Genomic DNA, 23,923 nt, shown 5'->3' with positions numbered 1-23,923 from the left:
GCAGAATACGATATTTGTGGGTAATCAAAAGCGAATGGCAAACCGTTTGGACTAATGGGAAGCAGGGTCCACATCAGCCTTTCTGGAAGTTCCCACCAAGAATAAATAATAACGTGCGCTCAGAGCCATAGAGCGGTAGCCTCCCGCCTCCTCCTAACATGGTGGATTTGCTTAGCGTATCCTGGGAAAACTTACCTGCCTCGCCAGGGTGTTACGAGGATTAATTAATGTTTGTAAAGTGCTTGGAATTCCACTGAAGAAATGTACCTTGTCGATGCAAATTATTATCATTCTATAGTGCCTTTCATCCCAGAATCTCAAAGTGCTTTCCCAACAATTAATTAAGCCTCACTACACCCCTGTGAGAGAGGAAAGCATCATTCTGCCCGCGTTAATACAGTAGAGTTTTTGCACCTGAGTCACAGAGTCTAATGTTCAAGTCGCCCTCCAGGAGGGAGAGAGACCCCATTAACAAGCATCCCTAAGTGCTTCATAATACATGAGTCGCTAACAATGCAAGGCAAAGCACTATACCCGATACCTATGGCCATAAGGACTTGTTTAATTTTGTTTGGTCCCTAATTGTCTGGGCTGCTTGTTTTATTTTCCTCCCTCCCCTGTAAGGCAATAAGGTGCTTGTCAGATAAGAGCCCAATTAGCAGCTGTAACGAGTTACAGTGTTCTGACTGCACCCTCGAATCCTATCCCTTACCATCTGTAATGCCAGAAACAGGTTGCACCCCTCTCCCACTATGTGCATCCCCAGAGAAGTTAACTTAGCTTTCACAAAAATTTTAATGGCATTATTAACAGGATGGGCATTTCGATGCTGCGTTAGCAACTAGAAGCTGTGCACTCATCTAACATGTGAGCATCTCAAGCACGTATTGTAATTCTTTTTTTCATTCCAAGTGCAATAATTCATAAGCACAAATCTCTTGTATTGGCTCCTTTTAAAAGAAGCCTGGAAATCAAGCAAGCATGTGTAGCATTCCAGTGTGTGCTGGAGACAAATCAGCCCGCAGGGTTCTCACTACGTGTATTTGGAAACGGAACTTGTTGGCATCGTTTCTGGACAGGTTTAAGACAGGCTCGGGAGGCCAACATTCTAGTCATGAACACCTGGGAGGAAGATCTCGATTTCCAAATCTAATCCTATCTTGGGGGTTGAGTCACTGCGTGACCTCGGAAACACCCCGTCACCTAAAGCTTCCAATGGCTCTTGGGTTCATCTTGGAGGTGGAAGACCCTACTTTCCAATGGGATTGGCCACTTCCCTGGACAAGCCACTAGCCATGCTGAGGCCCCATTTCCTCATCTCTAAAATGGGAATAACAATGGCTACCCTACATACTTTCCTCATTGCCATGTGGCTGGAGTGAGATCATTTGTAGTTGGGAGTGCTTTGTCAGCCATGACAGCTAAAGTGTAAGTGACTGCTAAGAGCAAGATGAGTCATCTTAAGAACCCTGCAACTGTAGGAAGATACGCTTGTTTGTAGTCATAAATCACACAGAGGTAGCCATCTCTAGGTGCGGCCTGCTTAGTTATGCTAAGTGGCATGGGTAAGAGAAACCGAAGAGCTCTAAGATTTTGAAATTCTTAGGCAATCTCAGATGGGTTGTAGTAGTTCGAGTTCTGTGGGTCTAGCTCCTTTACCGCTCCCTCGCCCTATCCCCATCTCCTAGTCTCCTTGTTCTGGTGACAATTCCTCCCCCAACACCTTGTAGGCATGGTGGGTACAGGAGTTTATGCCTGTACAGAGTCTCATCTGCACCCAGCTCTGAGAGTGGGCACGTGATTCAGGTCGGTCAATCAGAATACTCCACCCCCTGACCTAAGGGGTGGGCACCAACTGAAGCCTGGTCTGTTGGAGTCTTTTCAATGATGTTCAGATGTTGGAAGAGAGAAGTCCTATTCCCACTGAAGTGACTAAGCCAGGACAATGGACGCAAGTCGTATGCCCCTTGAACAAAGCCCGCCTGGGAAGGTCAGAGACATTCTTAGGCAAGAGGGAAGTGAATATTTGGGGCACATGTGTTAATATGGGGCAATGACTTAATGTCTCGACCACATGATTTGGGTTTTGAAATCTAGCTGTTCATAGACTTCTGATTTTCTAATTATATGAGCCAATAAATTCCCATTTTACCTGAGTTAATTTGGGTTGAATACCTATTCCTTGTAATAGTAAAAGATTTGGTTAATTCAGGCATAAACTTACCAATGGAGAATAGACAAGATTTATCCGTTCATCCTGGGGGGAAGATAAGTCACAAAACTCCAAACCCCATGATTGGATGAAACCGTTATTTTGTGAATCTCTTCATAGTATCTATACCACGGAGAGATAAGATGATGTGATATAACTGTTTTTTAAAGAGAATATAGTCTGCTTCCTTATAAGTCGGTTGGGTGTCATTAGACGTTTGGTGTCTATTTTCTCTACCTGCTCCTAATAACACAAGGCACGTTGTCAACCAGTGACTGTTCTCCTGATACAAAGTCCTGTGTTTGGGCTTCCCCCTCTCTTCCGCACCTGCCCCATCAGAAGCCTTCGTTCTCATCTCTTCCTCTCCATTTGTATCGTATTAATCTCAGTAGGGTTAGTGCTGTCCCATGGGGGGATTGAAAGCTCCTTGGGGACAAGTTTGGAACCTCTGAAAGTAAAGCACACAGCTCGATACATAGTGAGATCTTTAATTTCCTCATTGAGATCGACTGTGACATACTGCTTATTAGCTTTAAGGGAAAGCCAAGGCACAGAAAGATGATATTTTTTTATTCTGAGAACAACCTGGTCAGGCACTCGAAACATTTCAGTGTAATTGACAGGTGTGCAAGTGTGTGTGCGTGTGTGTGTGTGTGTGTTTTAACTCGCAGGATTTTTGTTGACTGGGTTGGGGTATATGCATACTTGGGAGCAGGACGACGAGCTCCAGCTCTGGTTCCAGATGACCTGGGTAGGAATCCTGAAACACTGTGTGACTTTGGGCTAATTATGGTCTCTCTGTGTCTCATTCTCCTTATCTGTAAAATTGGGCAAAAAATAAGGTTACCTTGTTCTTGTGAAAATTCAATAGATTTGTGCCAGGAGAGCAGATAGTATAGTGCCCAGATCATGGCAAATACTCAAAAAACATAAACTAGTATTCTTAAGGGTACAATCTGCCTCAGAGTATGCATTCAACTCTGGGTGTGCGGACACCAAATCCATCCGTTCTACAAGGCACACTTCAGAGATTTTCTGATCGCTTTGCCTGTGGAATCAGGTGTTGCTTCACCACGTTGAATCACCGTCCTGCGGGGATGGGCAGCAGGTGTCACACTCGTGAAAGCCCATGACAGTGTATCGCCACCACGGTGAGTCCCAGATGGTGTTCCAAGACGCGGTTATGAAAACCAGCGAGAAGAGACCAGGGACACCCATCAAGCTTCAGTTAAGAATCACAGAGCTCTTCTCTTCGTTCTTGTCAATGTTTTTTCTGGCTTGTTACCTTCCCAAACGTTTATTTTTCTTTATCGTGTCCCAGCGGTAGGTTTTTCGTTGTCTCTGTTCGGACATAAACCTCCACGTTTTCGCCGACTTCCTTCCCCGCTGGCCCTCATCTGATCTTTATTTGCATCCCTTTGCTTGCGTGAGAAATGTCGTCGTTCATGAGTGTCAAGTGGATGAAACAATTCTCACGGTAAGGCAAGTTTACCTGTCCTCTGGGGCTCCCAGAAGGTAACTTCTGACCTACATGCGCTGCCTTCGTGGGGCTTTGAAATGCGTTCAACTTGCTAACGAGTCAGAGAGTATTTACAGAGGAGCGATGAGTCAAATGGGGAACAGGAACAGATGGAGAAGAGCCCGTTGTCATGCTTCAAGAGTCCATTTCCCACGCTGGAACGCATCAAAGCCTGGCGGTATATGCTGCGTCAGGTCACCCACATAGTATACAACTGATTTAATTTACTACCAAACGCTTTGTTTTGCCATTACATGATCACAAATGGGCCCCCAAAGAGGCAGTATTTGGAACGTAAGCCAGGGCAAGGAGCCAGCCAGACATGAGTTCTAGTCCTCATTAGAAAACTCCTTCCACGCTTTACAAATCCTCTGCGGCCGTTCTGATCTGTGACAGAGACCCTGACACCACTCTGGTCTGCGGACTTGACTTCCGTTTACCTCGCTGTGGTGTGCCACTTCCCGGGCAGATTCTAGAGCGTGCTGAGACCATAAAGGAAATTGACCTTGTGCCTTTGGGTGCTGAAGTGATATCAGCTCCACTGCCCCATATCCTGCCTTCTCCATTGTGAAATCACTGCTCTGAAAACGGAACTCGGTGCAGCTACAGAAGGGCCTGGAGAGGATGGCTCTCGACACGTTTCCCCACAAGGCCTTGCTGTTAAATCTCCCGCAAGCTCTCGGAGCAAATTGTCAGCGATCCACTTAGCTGGCCCTACACACCTCAGCTGCCTCTACTGGATGAGGAAAATTGCTTTCAGGGATAGATACATCTCAAGAAAGTTGGCTACAAAATGGATTTCTATAAAGAGAATTCCATTTTCCCCTGGCTTCCATTACAAAATTGGAAAATTTGTCACACTGGGCCGGGGGGGGGGGCGGGGAGGGAATCCTCTCAGGAGACTAAAATGAACATTTGGGATGAAAAAGAAATTAACGTAAAGCCACAGCAATGGCTCATCTCTTGTTGGAATGCACCAGTGCCTGCTGGGAACCACCTAATGATTCACTTTTCTTTTGAACCATTTCCAGCATTTTGTAGAAGTGTTGGAACTCCTGAACCTTATACACACTGCCAGTCCTTTTCCCTCCTCACTCAAATCTATTAGAATTATCCCCATGATGGAAGGTTCCATTTCCGTGGTCTTGAACCACTCAAAACTGGCTAGTGCTCACTCCTACTGGTCGAATATGGCGTCTGGCAGCAACGTAACATTTTATTCATTCATTCACTTATTCATACCCTGCTTTACCCCTATAAAGAATTTGATGGGGCGTACACGGGTAAAGATGATAAAATGGTATGTTTGCATTTCAGATTTAGTTCTATTTGTTTGCCCTAATTAAGTCAATTTTGACATTTTAATGTCATAAGTTATAGCACTGAATAATAAATATTAATCTGTTTGAGTTGGAAGAGTTTGAGAGGTCATCTAGTCCTACCTCCCACCGAATAGAGCTTCTGTCAAATCCTGTCCAGTGAAGTGGAGAGAAATTTCTACTTCAGCTCTATCACAGATTATTAAGAAACTGCACAAAAGTCTTTCACAAAATGGTTCATGAGAAGCCTGTATTGCTGACGTGAAACTTGGCGCATTCCACTGAGTGGAGAAAAGTTTGAGTCTCTATGGGAAGACTCTGTCATGAGGAACCTGTTAAGTTCCCACTGCCACTATCAGACAACAGGGTTTTTTTTCTCTTAATAGGAATACCTGGGACATTTCTATCTTCTTTTTCAGTTTCTCTCCCTTTTAAAATTCCTGGAAAAGCAAGACTTTTTGTTCTCTGAACCCGAGCCCCCTCTCCACCCACGCCCACCTCCGGATTGAAACTGCTCATCTCATGATCTACCCTGACTCAGTGGAATTTTCTGTACTCTGTCCATGGAATCCCTCTGCCCCAAACTTCCCCTTTTCTGGGTCAGTTCCCCCAGTTATTTCCTCTTTAAAGACTTTGTGAATAAGGCACAGAGTCCTTTGCTTGGCCCCACAAGATGTGACTACAGCTTTCCTGTGGGGAGAGGAACTATGGGCAGGAACATTGGTCTAACAGCTTAACGAGTCAGGTGATTGCCAGAGACCTCCCCTGATCTCCCTACCCAAGGCCAAGGACACGTCCTTCAGGCAAGAACACACCTCCCTCAGAGTGTCTATGTCCCAGTCCATCTATCACGTTGTCCCAGGATCACAGGGAGCACCCGTACAACCTAAAGAGAGTTTGAACAATCCACGTCCAAGAGATCATGCTGTCATAACCCCAGAGTCAGCGTGACTTACACGGGAAGATGTGGGTCTCGCTCTCAACACACATCGGCACGGCTAATCTACAGCTCAGCTCTGCCCTTTGTTTCTCCTCATGCTGGGACCCAGCTTCATGGGGCAGCCCAGGGCTGACACCTGCCATTCTCTTGCCAGAGGCAAAGGGCAACAGCTGAACCTCACGATGGCTCTCCGAGAGTCGGCTTGCAGGTTACACTAGGTCACCTCCGCTCAGTTTCCAATGGCCAAAGCACGTTCATGGCCAAGTCTGATGTCAAAGGGGCGGAGATGTGCACTCTCCCTTAGAGAAGGCACTGCACCCCGCAGGGCAAAGGAAGACCGTATCATCCTTCTGCAGTTAGTGAGCTGAATAATTGCACCAATAACACGACCTATCTCAGCGACGCTAAAGTTTGAAGGAAAGTCCACAGAGGAGCTCACCTGCTCATTCCAACCACACATTGACATGGAGTTCCACTGTCCAGATTTTGGGGGCACCCCCTTGCTGCTATTTCTTCTGGTGGCATTGAGTGTCCTTCAGAGAATTTCTTATCCCTTCTTTACGCTTCACTTCTTACTACCCTCCTCATCTCTCTCTCTCTCTCTCTCTCTCTCTCACACACACACACACACACACACACACACGGCAACGGGGTCTTCTCCGCTCTCTCAAATTCCCTACCCCCCCCCTTCAGTCCCAGACTGTCGTCCTTCCCTAAGCCTCCTCTTGTGTGCCTTGGAAATCGTTAGGGGCACGAGGGACAGATGTTCTTGCCTGTTCCTGTTTCCTCTGTTGGACGGGAAAATTTCCAGTCCTTGTGGTGAGAGAAGGAAAAAAGATATCGCCTGGGCTTGAGTCTAACCGACAGATTTCTGTCATTTGCTCCCTGGCTTCCTTCACTTGCGGTCACATTCTGAGCAGATCAGGAATCTCACACTGCAGAGGGTATCTTCTGCCCACAGGTTTCCCTGAGTTTATAGATGAGTTTCATATTCTCCCTGCTCACGGGGCTTTTGTATCTTCTTCGGCTAAAAGGGTATCTGCCTCCTTCACAACCTTTGGTTACATACAAATTACTTTTCTGTTTGAGTCATCCTTAAAAGATGTGCCCCAGCGTGACACTTTGAGGATGTGTCAGTGTGTGCGCTTGTGTGTGTGTACTCTGGTTTTCGGCTTTTTCTTTACTTGTTTTCAGCGCTAAGTAGAGTCACTTCTGCCACCCCGTCACACAGAAGCCACAGGGCACGAGTCCCATCCACTGAGTCATCACACACACACCCCCCCCATCACCACATTTTCCTCTCTCGTCCACCAGTCCCGTTGTTTCTTTATATTCCTCGGGTCCGTCCCCCTGTCCAGAAGGAGCTCTGTCCAGAAGAGCATTTTCAAAGTGCTCTGTCTGCGTGTGCTGCTCCCAGAGTTGCAGGATTTCACAGACCTGTTTAAGGGAAATAGTCCGAGTTTGTTACCACACACTGATACGTTCAGATGATCTCCGAAACAACGCTGATGTGCCCCAGAACCTTCACTTTTCAGTTTGCCCAACTGCCTTTCTATAGTCCAAGAGCTCCAGCCTGAGCCCCGCGTCCGTGCCCAGTCTCCCCCGAGCGATGCCACCCGGGGTCCGTAACAGCGTCTCTGGGGGAAAAGCACCTTGTGACTGGCCCAAAGCCAGACTCTAATGCCATGCAGGTACACAACTGTCTTGGTTTTCACCCCGAAAGGTCATGACCTTTGACCTTCACGATGCTTGCATGGCTGCCCTTGTGCCTCACTCTGCTGCTTTGGGACAAAGGGCACTAACCTATAAATGGCCAGGCTCTTTTCTCTAAAGTATGGGTGACCACTGGACATCGTGTAACGCTAACCCGCGCTGAAAGGACACACATCGAGAGAGGGCTGTTGACACAAATGTCCGGTGAACGATGCTTCATAGACCCACGGAGTAGAAGAAAGCTTCGTCTTCCAGGGAGACCTATCTATTCCAACGCCCTCATTTTCCAGAGGAAGACACAGAAACCCAGAGCGCGGAGCACAACTTGCTTGCAGAGCTGCTGAATGACAGAATGTAGACTTCCTCTCCCTTAAAAGAATGTTCTTTCTGCTTTACCATGCCCCCTTTGTGGGCTAAGCATGGTGATTTTTTTCCAAGCACCAAAAAACCAACAAAAAGATACTTGAGCTATTCCTCTTTTTGAGAACGTTACGTGACCAGGAATGGCAACTTGTCCCCTTTTAGATAGGAGTTGGTTTATTTAACTTCGTTCCCGTCAGAACTCAGTGGTTCTCCCTACCAAAGCACAGCCTATCTGCCTGGTCCTGCAGAGATCTTGTCACACCAACAATCAACAAGTTATCACTCAGGTGAGGAAAACTTACTATCCAGGAATATCATACCTGGGTCTTTCCACCTCTAGGACAGTCTACCTATGTGATCTGCACTCCCAGAGAGGCCGAAGGAGGAGCTTTCTCTAGGCACGGTCCCATCTACCCCCAAAAGCAATGAGATGCTTAATAAATACTATTGTAAGGTGATACGTTTTTACTACAGCGGTGATAGCTGGGGTTGTTCTGTTTTGTTTTTTAAAAGATTTTATTTATTTATTTGACACAGAGAGAGATCACAAGTAGGCAGAGAGGCAGGCAGGGAAAGAGGGAAGCAGGCTTTCCACTGAGCAGAGAGCCCGATCCGGGGCTTGATCCCAGGAATCTGAGATCATAACCTGAGCCAAAGGCAGAGCCTTAACCTACACTGAGCCACCCAGTCACCCCTTGTTTTGTTTTTTTAATCAACATCCTCATGACAGACCCCAGTTGGACCAGCGGATGCTGATTTGTGGTCTCTTTTAAGATTTCTCTTTGGGATCTATTACCAAGTTCTTTTGTCGGTGCATGAGTAAACAGATCGTGTGGAGAGGCGGGGAGAGCAGGAGTTTGAAGTCTGAACATTGCCCTGTGGTGAAAGGACCGTACTTGGGTTAGAGTTTAATTTCCTCCTCAGCCAGCAACTCTTTGTGTGATAAATAAGTTACCATTCCTGTACGCCTAGGCAGAAAGACAATCTACACAACTCTGGGGCAGGGGAAACCTGTTTATTTTGCAATTAGCAAATAGTGAAGAGTCTTGTCTGGACCATGTTGTGAGGGTCCCGGACTTTGACCCTCTCCACTGACAGTGGGCATCTCCCTCCTCGTTAAATAATCCTCCCGCCACCACATTTTAAGAGTCAGAGAATTTTTTTTTTTATTAACTCTAATAAACAGCATAGCAGCATTTGTTCAAATCGACGTTTTCAAATTCCTTTCAATGGATGTGGGGTTGCTCCCACATGTTACTCTTGAAAAGAAAGGATCAAAATACAAAAGCTATCATAACAGTATTTCTGCTGGAATTGCCCTGGTGAGCATTTTAAAAATAGCAGCAGAAGATGCTTTGATTTTTTTTTTCTCATCGTGATGTTGCAAAAGAACCTAAATACAGCTTTGCATTTGTTTAACTGAAAGCTGCCATTTCTCAGTGTCAGTGAGATGTCGAGTCCCAAAATGATGAGCACAGTTAACTTCAGTTACCAAAAAAAAAAAAAAATTATATGAGTCTTAGCATATTTTTACCAGAGTGTCTTTGTTAAAATGATTCTACGAGAGAGTCTGCAAGAAGAAAATCTACAAAAATTGGAATTAGGGAAATACGTGGGATGGGTTTGGATTTGATATAATTTCTATTTAGCAATGCAAAATAAATAAATAAATGTCAATACATTGAATTTCTCTGGCCGGGACAAATTTATCATTAGTCACAGAAGCAATAAAAACAAAAATAATAACACCAATAAAGACCATAAAATGGTGCAAAGGCCTTTCATGAGTTTTTATACATTTTATACATCTTGTTCTAAATAGTGGCTTCAGAACTGATCCCACACAAGTATGTTTTAGTTAGTTCCAGATCAATCTACACCTACAGGACAGATCCTGGGATCTTTATTCACCTCAAAATATATGCTTTCCTCAAGCAGTGCCTTCTTTTAGATTATTTATAATATATTTCAGCTCACAAAAATGTGATTTTTTATGTCTTAGCTCAAGAGCACATTTTTGCCTGAACCACGGTGCCCTCAGCGGAGGCTCAGCCATACCCACCATGTTGTCCTGTGCTAGGCAAGCTGTTGCAATGTGACTAGGGTACCAGGATGCTGATATTTCTTCTGTGTCTGCTTTGCTTTAGGGAAGACAGGAGGGGATGGATTCAGAAGGTTGGGTGTAGCAATCCTAAACTCTGAGTCAATTTGCCTGGCCGTGGATTTCAGGCAATTAAGGAAATGGACTTGAAAATTAACTCATGGGTATGTGCGTTGGGCCTTGAGCGGGGTCCATTGACTCTTGCCTTCCTTAAGGATGATGTATCATTGATTCCTCAATGGGATCGCCTCGGTCTGGCTCCCCTATCCCGATGGACGTCAACAAGGGATCCAGGCAGGGAAGGATGGAGGACTTGGATCATCTATTTCTAATCAAATGTATAATTTTAAAAAATGATTCTGAGACTCAGAAACTTACTAGTTAAGCCATAACTAAGGGGAAAATCTGTGTTACAATAAGAACACTATGGCTTTGAAAAAGCTGTCTTAAGAAATGAAACCTCTTGTGATGAAATATAATTTGAATGAAATATAATTTCATTCATAAAACTTCCTCGAGTTTTAGGAAGACAGAATTATCTGGATCCCCCAAGAACAAGAAATTAAAAAATTTTCCCACTAATTCTTTTCTTTCTTTACACATTCTAAAACTTTATTGAATTACATTTATAAGTGAGAAGAAAGCAGTTTACCCTACTTGGAAGAAGAACATGTTAAGCTCTTTTTTTTTAATTTTTATTTTTTTGAAATCTTAACAGAGCTTCTGAGCATTCTAAGAAAAGACAGTTCTTAGCATCACAAGGGCAACAGAATTTTGAATTTGCTTTGTAAGGCTGGCATTTGGGAATATATAATAAATTATTTTGATATTTTGGTAAGTTCTTTGGTAATTCATATTAAGTTGGTATATTTAAGACCCAGTACATAAATCTCATGTTTTCATTAATTCAAAAACATTCGTCATATACCTGAAACTGGGCTAAACACTCTGATGAAAATAGACAATAAGTAGTAGCAATGCTACTGTTTACTCAATAATGAGTAAAATCAAGCAAGAACCATGCTCCACTGAGCCTCTGCTATAAAAATATAATGGGGACACCTGTTTGGCTCAGTGGGTTAAGCCTCTGCCTTCCACTCAGGTCATGATCTCAGGGTCCTGGGATTGAGCTCCACGTTGGGCTCTCTGCTCGGAGGGGAGCCTGCTTCCTCCTCTCTCTCTCTCTCTATCTCTCTGCCTGCCTCTCTGCCTACTTGTGATCATTCTCTGTCAAATAAATAAATAAAATCCTTTTTTAAAAATGTAATGAAATCTTAGAATTTGAGAGCATACAAATATTTTACAGATCACAGATGACAACCCTCAGAACAAAACATATTTTCTTGTGACCCAGAACACTTGTGTCTATATGTCTACGAAACATACATAAAGGGAAACCAGTTTCATGAACAATGTGTACTCTGATCTTATTCTGATCTATTGCATTTTTTTTAAATGTTGATCACAAACTTCTAAGTTGATTTTGTATCTCACTAAGGGACCCCTATCTTAACGATGAGAGCCTGAGTTAGGTCACTTGCTCATGGCAGAGGCTTGGTTCGTGGAAGGGCTAGCCCGGATTTCCTGTCTGTTGGCATACGGGTCTCTATCACATTATCTTATTTTGTTTTCTTCTTAGAAACTCACTATCACCTTCTGAAATGATCACGCTCATTGCTGACTTGAGTGTTACCGGCCTCTCTCACTAAGAGAACACCATCTTCATTGATGATTCACTATTACTGCCCCCATGAAAAGCTTGGCATACAGTATGTGCTCAATAAATACTTTTTCTTTGAATCAGTGAGAGCCCTAAACTGACCCTGCTTTCTCTCACATGCAGACTCGGCAGAATGGTGGGGTAGGGCCAAGGTTTTTAAATAACAACGTGCCCTGGATGAGTAAGGAAGTAGCCTCACAAAGAGAGAATGGCTTTCATGACACAAGGCATACTCAGTGCCAGGGAAAAAGCTAGAACCAGGAACTAGGTCTCTGACCCCCGTTCGGGGGGCCCGGGTTAGTTCCCTCTGACATATCTGTCCTACATTGTCAACCTAATTATTCATGTTATCAGGCTGACTTGCCCTAGAATACGCCTCACCCCCACCGTGCAACTTTCCCATTTTCTAAGAGCTGGGGGAGCTCAGGGCTTAGGAAGCCCCAGTCTTTGTGAGAATACTGCCAGTCGGGTATGGCTACAGGCACACTTCCAGATGTGTTGAAAGGTCAGAAATTACATTTACTTCTTCTAAATTATGATCAAATCAAATGGGAAATCAAATGGGAAGTGTTTTCACATCCTAGCTCCTGGCCAAATTCTAATAGACAAACTCGCTTTGTCATTTAACTTTGGGGGACTTGTTTAAAGGAAGCAAACTGCTTCTGGTCAGAGAGGTTTTTGTTTGGCCAGATTTCCTGTTTGGATTTTTTAAACTTCTTAGAAACTAAACTCCAGGACTCCACGTCAAAGAAAGGAAGAATGAGAATGGGCTACAGAGAGCTTGCGACCGGAGGCTACAGAGGAAAGTTCAGTTCCGCAAGAATGACCCGTGTTTTCGATAATGCGCAACTCAAGCACAGTCTGTCAAAACTCCAGGGCCTGCTCGAGAAAGCCCCGGCTTCATCGGGCACATGGTTTAGCGGGCCCTAATGACAAGTGCTCCGTGGGCTTTTCCTTTCATAGCCCAGCTGGCCCGAAATGTCCCCTGCCCATCCCGAGCTTTAGTAAATACGGGAATCTAACAACTGTGATGGAAGGTTGAGAGGAAGTGCCTTTGATTCTAAAACAAAAGTTTTCACTGGATTTTGCCTCAGTGACGTTGGGTATTATGTTTGTCAGTATTCTGTCCTCTGAATCAGATTTAGCCGATAATAAATACAGGATGGCCAGCCATCCCGCGCCTTGCCTAGTGACCCTCAACCGAGGCTAACTCACGTCTCTCCTGTCTCCTTTATAGGAAGTTTGGATTAGAAAGAGAAAAGGAGACTAAGCTAAAAGTGATCATATTTACTGTGCTCTAGAAACAATTTTCCATTTCGTATTATCCCAGCATAAATGTTGCCCCTGCATTCCATTCACAATGCAAAACATCAGGGTACAGAACTCCCATGAGGGCTTGTTTCTGCCTAATGTACCCAGGGGGAAAGCCTAGAAAACATTAAAGCAGTAGCTAGGAGCTTTAATGAAGTTAACCTGCTGAAACCAGGGGAGGTTTGCCTGAACTACACCTGAAAGCACTTTGATTATGGCATCAGCTTCAAAAGAAACCATTCCCTCATTTCTGAGCTCTGCTGCATTGAGAAATAGAATTGCACCTTTATATTCCAGGCTAATTTTGCTGCCTTGCTGAGGGCTGAAAGCATTCTGAAGCATTCTGAAGATGTAAGGGAGGCAGACTTCTCCTTCCAGCCACCCCCCCCCCCCAGGCCCCACATCACAAGCCCAAATGGACAGAAGGTGCTGTCCACTCTCCAGGTCCTAAGAATGTAAAGTCTAGTATGATAAATGCCTTCCGGTCAGAAAAAGATAACCTCCCACTTTCTGTTAACATTGAGCCAATACAGGCTCTACAGGTTTGCCAAAAAAAAAAAAAAACAAAAAAACAAAAAAAAAAACCAAAAAAACCACCTTTGTTAATTTCCCCTCTTTACACTTAACCTTCTTTTAGCTTTTTAATGTAACTTCCTTCTCCATTTCCTTTCACTTTGTAATGCTCTGCTGTTGTGTATTTCCGCTTTCCTTTTCCTTTTTTTTTACTTTTGCTGATGTCGCGCCTTAACGTTCCTTTTTCATTTCCTTGCGCATCTCTTCCTCTTGGATTTTAGTTCAGCCTGTGCTCCTGCGGTTTTCTTTTCTGGTCCCAGCTGCCCCCTAATGGTTTTCAAGATCATTACTGCTTAGGGGTAGGGAGGGAAGAAAAGAGAGCTGGAGAAAAACATAAAATGTGTTTTTTCTCGTAACTTGGAACATAGTATCAATAACTCTGGAAGGATATTGACCGCCAAAGGGTATCAAAGGGGAGGTGAAATGGAGAGGTAAATTATAGAATTGGGGGTTCGGGTGGGAGGGCAGCTTGGGCTTTCATTGAGTACGTTTTGTGCTGTTCAAAATTTTTTTTTAATGATCTACATGTATCGCTTATTTTCTCTTTAATTTAGAAAACAATAGAATCCCAGCCTGGAGATGCCTCTGCAAATGATCTTTCCTTGCAGAAAGCAGGAATCATTCCAAGCCTCTTCCCCACCACCGCCCCACCCCCACAGGGATCCAGTCCTGATACTAAAAGCTGATTGGCAGCTCAGTAAACTGCGTAGGAGTAAATATGAAGGAGGAGAGTGGGAACTAATGACTAGGGTGGGTGTGAATTAACCCACCCTGCAGTATCCTCAATCGAAAAAGGTCAGCTCCCTGACTCTTGCCTTTCCATCACGACTTTCATGCTCAAATTAGCAGCTATCTCCGTGATAATGTAACAGTTACCTGACATGTAGATGTCTAATTAAGGCACCATAAGTCACAGGTTATAAATTCAAAAACAGCAATAACCAAAAAAAAAAAAAAAAAAAAGAAGAAGAAGAAAGAAAGAAAGAAAGAAAGAGATCCCTTGTAAATCTACAGAGGTTTGATAGGGTAGGTCTGCACAGGAACTAAGGAAAAAGCATGTGCACACATGGGTGGAAGATTCAAGGTTCTAAGAATGTTAGTCTATACATTTAGTGAGAGACTGGGAATTTTCAGTTCAGAGTAAGATTCACCTGAATGGTAGAAAATTTCAGATCATAACCCTAAAATGTCCAATTGCATCACCTATAAATGTCATGAAGTTATAAATAAGCTCTTGGCTTTTGTTTGTGATTGTCAAGTGGAATCTCTTTCTCGTTTTGTTTTGGGTTTTTTGTTTTATTTTGGTTTGGTTTTCTTGAGGATCTAGAAAAGGACTTTTTCCAAAAAAAATCTCTCATTTGAAAGCCCCGTCAGGATACCTAACATACTATTACTCACTCTTTGAGAAAAGGTACTCATATAAATACTGTGATAATGGAATATACAATTAAGCCCCATCCATGCATTAATGTCTTCCTGGGGGATAAATGGCTGTTCATTTTAATTACTTAGGGTGGCTATGAAATTTGAACTAAAACAGTTTTAAATTTATGAATGAGGAGGGAGTCAGGAAATATTCCTAGCCAAAATCCAAAACTGTAAAGGGATAGAAGTCATTCAAACTAACCCCTTCACTTCTACAGGTGAGGAAACTGGTCCCAAATGAGTTAACAGAATTTCAAGGACGCCCAAGGGCAGCAGAGACCTAAGGTCCATCTGTCCTGACCTCAGGTTTCTGCTGCCCCAACCTGCTTCTCAATACCGAGGCCCAGAGCTGAGGCCAGGAACCCGGGGAGCTCTGTGGAGTGTCTGGTTCCCAGTGAGTGCTCTGGAAAAGTCATCCAAGAGAACACAGACGGAGCACAGGATGATAGATAATAATATGATCCAGCCCTTCTCTCCTTGCCAAACAGACACCAAACATTTTCAAATGATTCTTCTGTTCATACTGGGATTCCCTTTTTGGTGAACAAGCAAAATACGCCTCAGCGACTTGCATAGAGAGACTACACGCCTGTCCATGGGCTTCTGTGGGAAATCTCCAGTTCTGGTATTCGAGTATCTAGAGCTGAGCTGTCTCACATGGGAGCTGCTAAACACAAACGGAATCTGTATTTTTTTGAGGGGATCCGAAACATATTTAAGAAAGTTAAAAACAATTTAAAATTCAGCTCCTCAGTCACATGAGGCACATTTCAAAGGCTCGTTCGCCATGGGAAAAGCACAGATCGCTCCTTCGTTGCAGAAAGTTGTATTGGAGGATTCTGTTCTGAAGAGAAGGGTTGATGGGGTTCTTGATGCATAAAATGTACAAAAATCAGTGTGGCCGAGGGAGATCTGCCTCACTAAGCCAAGCAGACTAGAAGGAGCTATGTGCCTCATTTAGTTTCCTTTGCCAAGGATTCCGGGATATTTGAGTGAATTTTGCACATTTTGCTTACTTTTTTGTTTTTTGGTTTTTTTTTTCCCACTTGTAAGGTTCTGTCCTACCTGATCTAGTGTCCATGTCCAAAAAAGAAATGACAGATAGACACAATTTAGAGTAAAGGAGATTTTGATATTTTATGGAAGTCTGTAAGGATTCTGGGAATCCACCAAAGGTCAGATCAAGTAGAAACTACTAAGTAGTATTCAAATGTATTGAATCAAAGAAAAACGTTGTTTAAGGGGTGAGTGGAGGAAAAAAAAAACAAAAAAACCCAAAACCTATTGACCAGAAAAGCCTGGACTTCACTTCAAACAAAAGAGAGGATAAAAAATGAGGACTTATTTTTAACTTAACTGAGGCTTTGCCTCTGAGACAGATGTAGCTAAATATTAACCAGGGCAACGTAGTAAATTACAGATTAAGACGCAATTATGCCTGGTATCTCCCCCTTTCAGGGTGAGAGCTTATCAGCGGCGGTGCTCAGATAAGGGGAAGCACCATGTGACAGGTGGTGTCTATTGTGGGTAGAAGCACGAAACTTCTGGAGCCTTTGGGTTCTGTGTTCCCAGAAGGCAAGACCCAAATGTCTTAGTTGCCTGCACACCTCCTGCACAGTCATGCTTCCATGAGCGTTTAATACGTACAATGTGATGAACACAGATGGAAAACCATACCTGAAGCAAACCTCTAGTAACAACCAATTGGTTGAGTGGGTTGGTGCGGCTGGATTCAGCTCCATAAACCCCAGCAGCTAGCACTTTGAACATGTTCTTGCAAACCTCCCGCCCCTGAGATGTAGAGGCTCTTGGTGCTTTCAAAAAGCTCTTTGCTTTTGCTGCTAAATAAATGTCACAAGGTAAAGCTGGGAATACCACCGCTCTGGCATTTTAAGAGACATGTTCTTGGAGGCTTTTTCCAATGTTTTCCTTGAAACATCTACCCCCTATCTGAAAAGTGCCTGGAGAAAAAAATGTAGAGAAACACTTATCCAGGTATCCTTTGCTGGGAGTACATGCATGGAAGGCTTGTGTAAATATAACACCTCAGAATAGAGGTTTCCAATGGCTGGCCAGCTGTGCATTTGCATCAGAATCACCTAAAATGTGTCTTCAAATAGAGATTCCCAGACACCACCCTAGATCCAAGGAATCTGATTTGCAGGAAGATGGTGCCCAGAGATCTGAATTTTTAACAGTTGCCCTGGGTGATTCTGATGTGCCCTGGCCCTCAGGTGTGGGGTGTCTAGCTGGGAACACCCATCTTTCCACTGGGGTGTGGCCAGGTTACAGCTTTCTCTTAGCATCTTTTACAAATCTGTTTTATGTTCCCCACATCCCTTCCTGTCAAAGGAATGGAATGTAAGATGGGATTATCTATTATTATTTCACAATTAAGGATAATGATGTGAAACGTCCCAGGTGAGTCAGGGACCCTGCCAGGGAGCTCAGACTCACTGGTTAGCCGATTTCTGGTTGGTTCAGTGTTTTCTCTCAACAAGCCCATCATTTCGATCCACGCTACTGGTCCTTTAGAAGGCAGTGTTTGCGGACTCCCCAAATAATGAATAGTACAGAGCCTAGCTCCTCACCGCTGAACCTCTGGTCGAAACTAAACCAACTACAGCCAAACCCCTGAGATTCCAAGTCTAGACAAAAATGGGCTGGCAGGTCTGAGCCAGTCCCAGGCTGGAGAATTTCCCTGGAGATTTCTTTTTCATCAGGCCCACGTGAGATTTGTGTTTAGTCCTTGGAAGTCCTGGATTAAAGAAATTCTAAGTCCTCCCTGGGCCCGTGGGCTCTTGTTCAGCGTGGTCTGGGGGGAGATCCGGTCTCTCTCTCTCTTTCCTGGTCTAATAAAGGTTTTTGAGATCCGGGGAGTAAATGCACCACGGCCAGAAGCGCTATGACAGGTAGAATTCGCATTATTTATTGAGTGCTGCCCCCTAGAGGATTAGGAGCGATCCGGCCGCCTGGAGTCCCCAGGGTTGGGAACCAGGCTCACCCTCTACCCAACTGCAGGAAATCAGGACTTCCCTCGCGTGGATGGATGAGGAGTCTTGCAGCAGTCGCGCCGAGGACTGCCAGGAAGTAAGTAAGTTAGCTCCCTCTTTAGGACACCTCTGAAAAATTAAAACCCATAATTCTGGGAATCAGGTCCAGGAAGAACAGAACACCGAAAATGACCCTTCTCCCTACCAGACCAAGGACCCTTGAAGCTGCCTGAGCGGGACCCCAAGGGCAGGAGCCCAGAGTTGCCATTCTTATGCTTTCCCAATGGGTTTCAGTGTACCTTTTCTCTCTCTCCTCCTCCTCCTCCTCCCTGTGCCATTCACCTAAACCCTGGCTGTAATGGTCTCAGAAACAGGATTCTTCCATGTGGGGCACTTGGTAGCACAAATGGCTTGGTACCCCTGGCGAGTCGTGGGAGGAGGTGATACTAAGTGACTTTCTTTATATAGGCTGTGTCTCTAGAGATAGTAGTGTTACTTGTCCTTAGGTTAGTGTCTTGGCAAGGATAGAAGCTGGGGTCTCTGCTGAAGGTTCAAAATCCAGACTGCCTCTTTCTCCTATTAAATACTGGGGAGGGGTGGTCTTTCTTGACAGTTGATGTTTAAACAGGGGGAAAAAAAGTAAATCTGGAGTTTTTAATAACGTAGATGTGCTCTCAAGCCAAGGGAATAAGGAGGGCATGAAGGAAGAGAGAGGGTTGGGGGTGGGGGATGAAAGGAATGAAAGGTAGCCTTTGGCCAGCCAGGGGTTATGTTCCCTGGAAGAACTCACTAGGCCTCTGTTAAATACCCTTTCAAGCCAGGCATCTGAGATTAACAGTGTGATACGGGGTCCGTGGATTTACACAGCACTGTAAAATCCCTCCGTGGCTTGGCTCAACTATTGCAAATCACTTCTGATTCAATTTTGTTTTGGTTATCTCAGTGTAAATAACAGTTAAGTGGGAGTTACAGATTTTTCAAACACTAAAAGTGATAAACAAAGCTAATGGCAAGTCCAGATAAGGAGGAAAACCACCCAGAAGAATCCACAAGTACAAGCAAAGGAATAAATGGGATCTTCAGATGTGTGTGTGTGCTTCTTGTCACCGAAACTTTATTTTTCTTCATCAGCCCAGTGGCAGAGAGGGTACACGCCAGTGTTATTTAGACTGTTCTTGTTGGAGTCTTTAGGATAATGCAGTAATAGGTGCTTAGTGAAGCAAGACAGTTTGGAATCCACAAAGCCATCCTCAGAAACAAAGATACAAGTGTTTCCCCAGCTGTTAGCTTACAACTCCCTTTAAACAGTTTTCACACCTCCATTTAAAAATAGTTGGCATAATGCTGTTTTCTTTCTCGGGCGCGCTGTGACCACATTTCCCTGGGGAAAAGGTGAATAGAAGTAGCTACAGTAGCATTCGGAGGAGAAGCCTTCACGTACCCGTACTTTGGAGGACGATTGGGGGGAATCCATTTTAATTACCTGAAAAATTCTTGGCATAAAGTCTCTCTTCTTCTGATAGTTACGAGTTAGGCGCGCAGGGAGACCTGAACCCTTACCCTGCGAGCAGAGGAGTCTGTTTGGGACACAACAAAGGACCCTAGTAGTAAACGCACGAGTGTTTGGGGTCTTATTCAGCCGGGGCCGACCCTGTGTGTCGCCGCCACGCACTGCTGCCTGTGCGAACGCATGGCTGAGCCGCCGCCTGGTTCCCAACACTAAACACCGCACGCCACCCAACTCCTCTTGTAACGCCATTGCGCGTGGCATTGTGCTGCCTCCTACGTGTGTGGCCTCGGAGCTCGGGAATTTGGGTGGGGGGCAGGGATTGCCCGCATTTCCAGCGGAGTCTCCCGCGGGCGGGGACCGCGCGGCCAAGGGCAGTGCGCCCCGGAGGTGCCCCGGGGCGCTCCCTCTCCGGGGCATTGCGCGCGGGCGGCCGGGCGCGGAGGTGCCCGGGGTGGGCGGGCGGTGCGGGTGGGAGCGGAGCGGCTGGATGGGAGCCGCCTCAACTTTGATCGGGCCGCCGCTGGGCGGGGGGGTGGGGGTGGGGGTGAGGGGAGAGGGAGCCGCCGCCGCCCCGCCCGAGCCGGGTGCCGCGGAGCTGAGCTGTGCGCCGCGCGTCTCCGCGGCTGCCTCTTTAATCAGGAACACAGAAGGGGCGGGCCCTGAGCCGGCGCGTAATCGGATAGCTCTGCCGCGGCTCTGACATCCACATGCGGCTCGGCCTGAAAAGGCTGGGGGGAGCCGGAGGGGAAGCAGAGAAGGCGAGCGAGGCACCAGCCCGCAGCCCGCCCCCGGCACATCCTCAGACGCGCAGACCTCGGCGAGGCGCTGGGCGAGGTGGAGGTGAGGGCGGGCGCGAGCGAACTCGGAGAGGGGCTCGCGCACTCCCAGGCGATCCCAGCCGCCGCCGCCGCCGCCCCGCCAGCAGCAGCCGCAGCCGCAGCAGCCACAGCCGCCGCCGCCGCCGCCGCCGCAGCAGCAGCAGCAGCTTCTTTCCTCTGACTCCCCTCGTCAGGCTGGCCGAGCGGGTGTAGCCGCTGGGGAGGCTCCCGCTCGGGGAACCCGGCGACGGCAGGAGCTGGGCGGCCGCCTCCCACTCCGGCCGTCCGGCGGTGGCTGCCTCCGCCCGCGTGTCGGTCCCGGGTGCCGGGGGATGTGTGTCAGTTTACGCCTCTGAGATCGCACAGCTGCCTGGGGACCGTGGGATGCCCAAGCCAAGTCTGGGCTTTTCTTTTTATCGTCATTATTATTATATATGTATTTTTTACGCTTGGCTTTCGGGAAATCTTCGTGATGTTGTAGGATAAAGGAAATGATACTTTGAGGAACTGGAGAGGACATAGATGCGTTTTGTTTTTGAGAGGAAACCCGTCCCCTCTTGCCAGCTTGCTCCCGCTTTGCTGATTTCAAGAGCTACCCTCCTCTTAGTGAGGTGAGAATCCGGCAGGAATAAGGTGAAGACGGGCCGCCAGGACCCAGGAGGGAAACACTGACCATTAGAGACCTTTGCAGAAGACACTGTAAGGAAGAAAGCAAGAGAGAGGAAAACAAAAAGACTTAAAATTATACAAGAAATCTACAAATCCAGCTCTGGAGAAAGCCTCCTTCTCCAAAATGGATATGTTTCCTCTCACCTGGGTTTTCTTAGCTCTCTACTTTTCAGGACCCGAAGTGAGAGGCCAACCAGGTAAGCCCCTGAAAGTTTTTTCTGGTCATTTCAACATGCTTTTCCCTTTAAAAGTAACGGCTTATACGGGCCCCACGGAATGGCATAGAAAGAGGCTTCCTCTATTCTAAATAATTTAAAGAGAGATCCCAGCCGGCCCTTCCTACACCACCACCACCGCTCCTAAAACCCAACTTTCTTCCCCTACTAGGAGAGTGTGAGTGTGTGTGTGTGTGTGTGTGTGTGTGTGTGTTTTGAAACATAGACAGAATTTGGCGGTGTTCAGATGTCACATATGGACTGAATCAAAGATTTAAAAATACTACAAAGCCTTTGCATTACAGTTTTGGGGATTTTTTTTTCCCCCTGTCTTGAAGCAGAACACATCTCCCTTGAGTTTCTTCAACCTAGCCAGTGAAATATAAATCATTTGCATTCTCTCCACTTAGCTACATTGAGCAATGTTAACTGAAGGGCTTGGGAAACACAAGAGTCTAGTTTTGGTTTTCCAGTGCTGTGGATTCTTTGCAGAATGTGTGGATATGCCTGGAAATCACAGGGCACAGGCTGGTGGAGCGAGTGGGCCTGCAGCTGAGCTAGGGGCCTGGGGCTGGGCGCTGCTGGCAACCAAGGCGGCTGGTCTTCCCGGCTCTCCCCCCCCCTGCATCCATGTGTTTTCTGGGAAAGTAAATCATGTTCTTTACAAAATTATTATTAGATAAAACAGACTGCGTCGCCTTCGAAGGTCTCTTACTCTTGTGAAGTGGTTAGAAACTTTTGAGTGGAATTTGTTCTCAACCGCTGCCAAAAAGGGTGTGTGGACAGACTGCAGAGATAAGGACTGCAAGGCCCAGAACAGTCTGAGGCCAGTCTCCGGCAGCGCGCAGGAGGGCTGGCATGGGGCACACGGCCTGAGAAGGGATCGCTGAGTGCAGGGAATCCAGGGGGGCTTGCCTTTCCTTCCCCACATCACTCTCCCGCGAGTGAGCCTCTCTCCCCTCTGAAAACAGTGTGGGGAATCTGACAAAACTCTTGGAAGCTGCTACAGGTGATTGAGATTGGGGACACCGTCTATGGAGGAAACAGGGAAAAGAGAACGAGGAGATAAAGCCTTGGTGAAGTGCCCTTAGCGGAAGGCACTTCCAAGGCTACGGCCGGCCGGGGTAGGGCTAACCCCCTGCGGCTTCCTGGGCCCCTCCCCTCCATCACCGCGGCAAGGGGGGTCCTGCGGGAGCCCAGAGGGGAAGCTGTTCGCCTGGTGCTCTGGCTCTCGCCGCCAACACACCCATTTAAGCTCGAGTGTTTAGTTGAAGGGAAGCAAGACTGAGGATCGCCTTTGCTATCCAGATCCACACGTTTGCTGCTCCTTCTCTGCCATAGAGCCGGTCTTCAGGGCAGCTGCAAATCGGATCGAAGAGATGGGCGCAGGTCTCACTTGTCTCCCCATCCCCTCTTGCCTTAATTCTAAGTTCCCAGCTTGAAGCGAAATTAAATTACCTCCCACAGACCTAGATGCTGCATAAATTATGTATGTTTGTGTGATTCGCTGTGTGTGTGTGTGTGTGTGTGTGTGTGTGTGTGTGTGTGTGTGTTTGCGCGCGCGCACGCGGTGAAGATGCCCACGGTATATTATGTGTTCAGGCACGGACTCTAGTAGGCCCCGGCGAGCGCGCGCACACTGGGGCACACACCGGCGCGCGCGCGCTCTCATATACACACACGCGCGCGCGCGCGCGGACACACACACCCAACTTCAGGTTCCGTGTGCTTTGCGGAGCGGGAGGGGTCGTAAAGACTCAGAGGCCATCTCCTACCCCAGATGTTCGCACATCTGTCCCCGAGCGCTGCGCGGAGTGTACGTGTGCGTGCGACGCCCGCTCGAACCCACTCCCGCTCTGCCACCTGCCTTTCGCGCTCTCCGCAGAGCCCCCTCCCACCCTAGCCCCGGGCCGCGCTGCGTCACTTCTAGAAAGGCCCAGAGGCGCGGAGCGCGGGGCAGGTCACCCGCTAAGACGCCGCAGGCAGCCCGGGCACCCGGGGTGGGACCTCCTTGTGGAACACGGGGCTGGGACCCGCCCTGGCTGGATATTCTCCAGCCCTTCAAAAAGGCGATCGCAAGCCGCGGGGAGCTCGGGCTTCCCGTCGGAGCACCCGACTGGCACCCGAGGAGCTGGCAGCCGCTGGCAAAGGGCGAGGCCCTACTAAACCTCTGACTCACTCGGTGCGTGCCTGCCGGGAGGGGGCTGAGCCCAGCCGGCGGCAGCGGTGGCGGGAACCAGTTCGGAGAAGGAGTCAGAGGAAACGGAGGGCGGAAGGTGCAGGAGGGGGAGCGACTGAGCAAATAACCCCGCGGCCGCGGCGGCAGCCTCTGGGACTGGCGGGCGGTGGGTCGGGAGGCCGCATGGGCTGCGCGCTCCAGGCCCCCCCACTCCCTGGCCCGCCGCCTGCCTGCCTGCCTCCTTCTGCCTGGGGTCGGGGGCTCGGGGCAGCCCGGCGGGCCCTACCCCGAGCGCCCCCTCCTGTCTCCCGCGCCCTGCTCTGCGCTGAATTCCCCCGGCCGC

The 23,923-nt window shown here is 47.1% G+C and overlaps 1 protein-coding gene across 4 annotated transcripts in view; it reads left to right on the top strand.

Annotated features, from left to right (window-relative positions):
* The first annotated feature begins 20,286 nt into the window (after nt 1–20,286).
* Nucleotides 20,287–23,923, top strand: part of NRP2 (neuropilin 2) — a 114,004-nt gene continuing 110,367 nt past the window's right edge. For 2 of the 4 annotated variants that reach the window (XM_082689134.1, XM_082689137.1), the window contains exon 1: nt 20,287–21,383. In XM_082689134.1, coding sequence (XP_082545260.1) covers nt 21,311–21,383 — 73 coding nt within the window. In that variant the 5' untranslated portion in view covers nt 20,287–21,310. The remainder of the gene's footprint in view (nt 21,384–23,923) is intronic. The other 2 variants (XM_082689136.1, XM_082689135.1) reach the window with 2 other exon arrangements.

This window comes from Mustela nivalis, assembly GCF_964662115.1.
Source record: "Mustela nivalis genome assembly, chromosome: 11".
NCBI classification, from domain to species: domain Eukaryota; kingdom Metazoa; phylum Chordata; class Mammalia; order Carnivora; family Mustelidae; genus Mustela; species Mustela nivalis.
The sequence above is the reverse complement of the archived record's forward strand: the minus strand, read 5'-3'. Positions and strand labels throughout refer to the sequence as shown.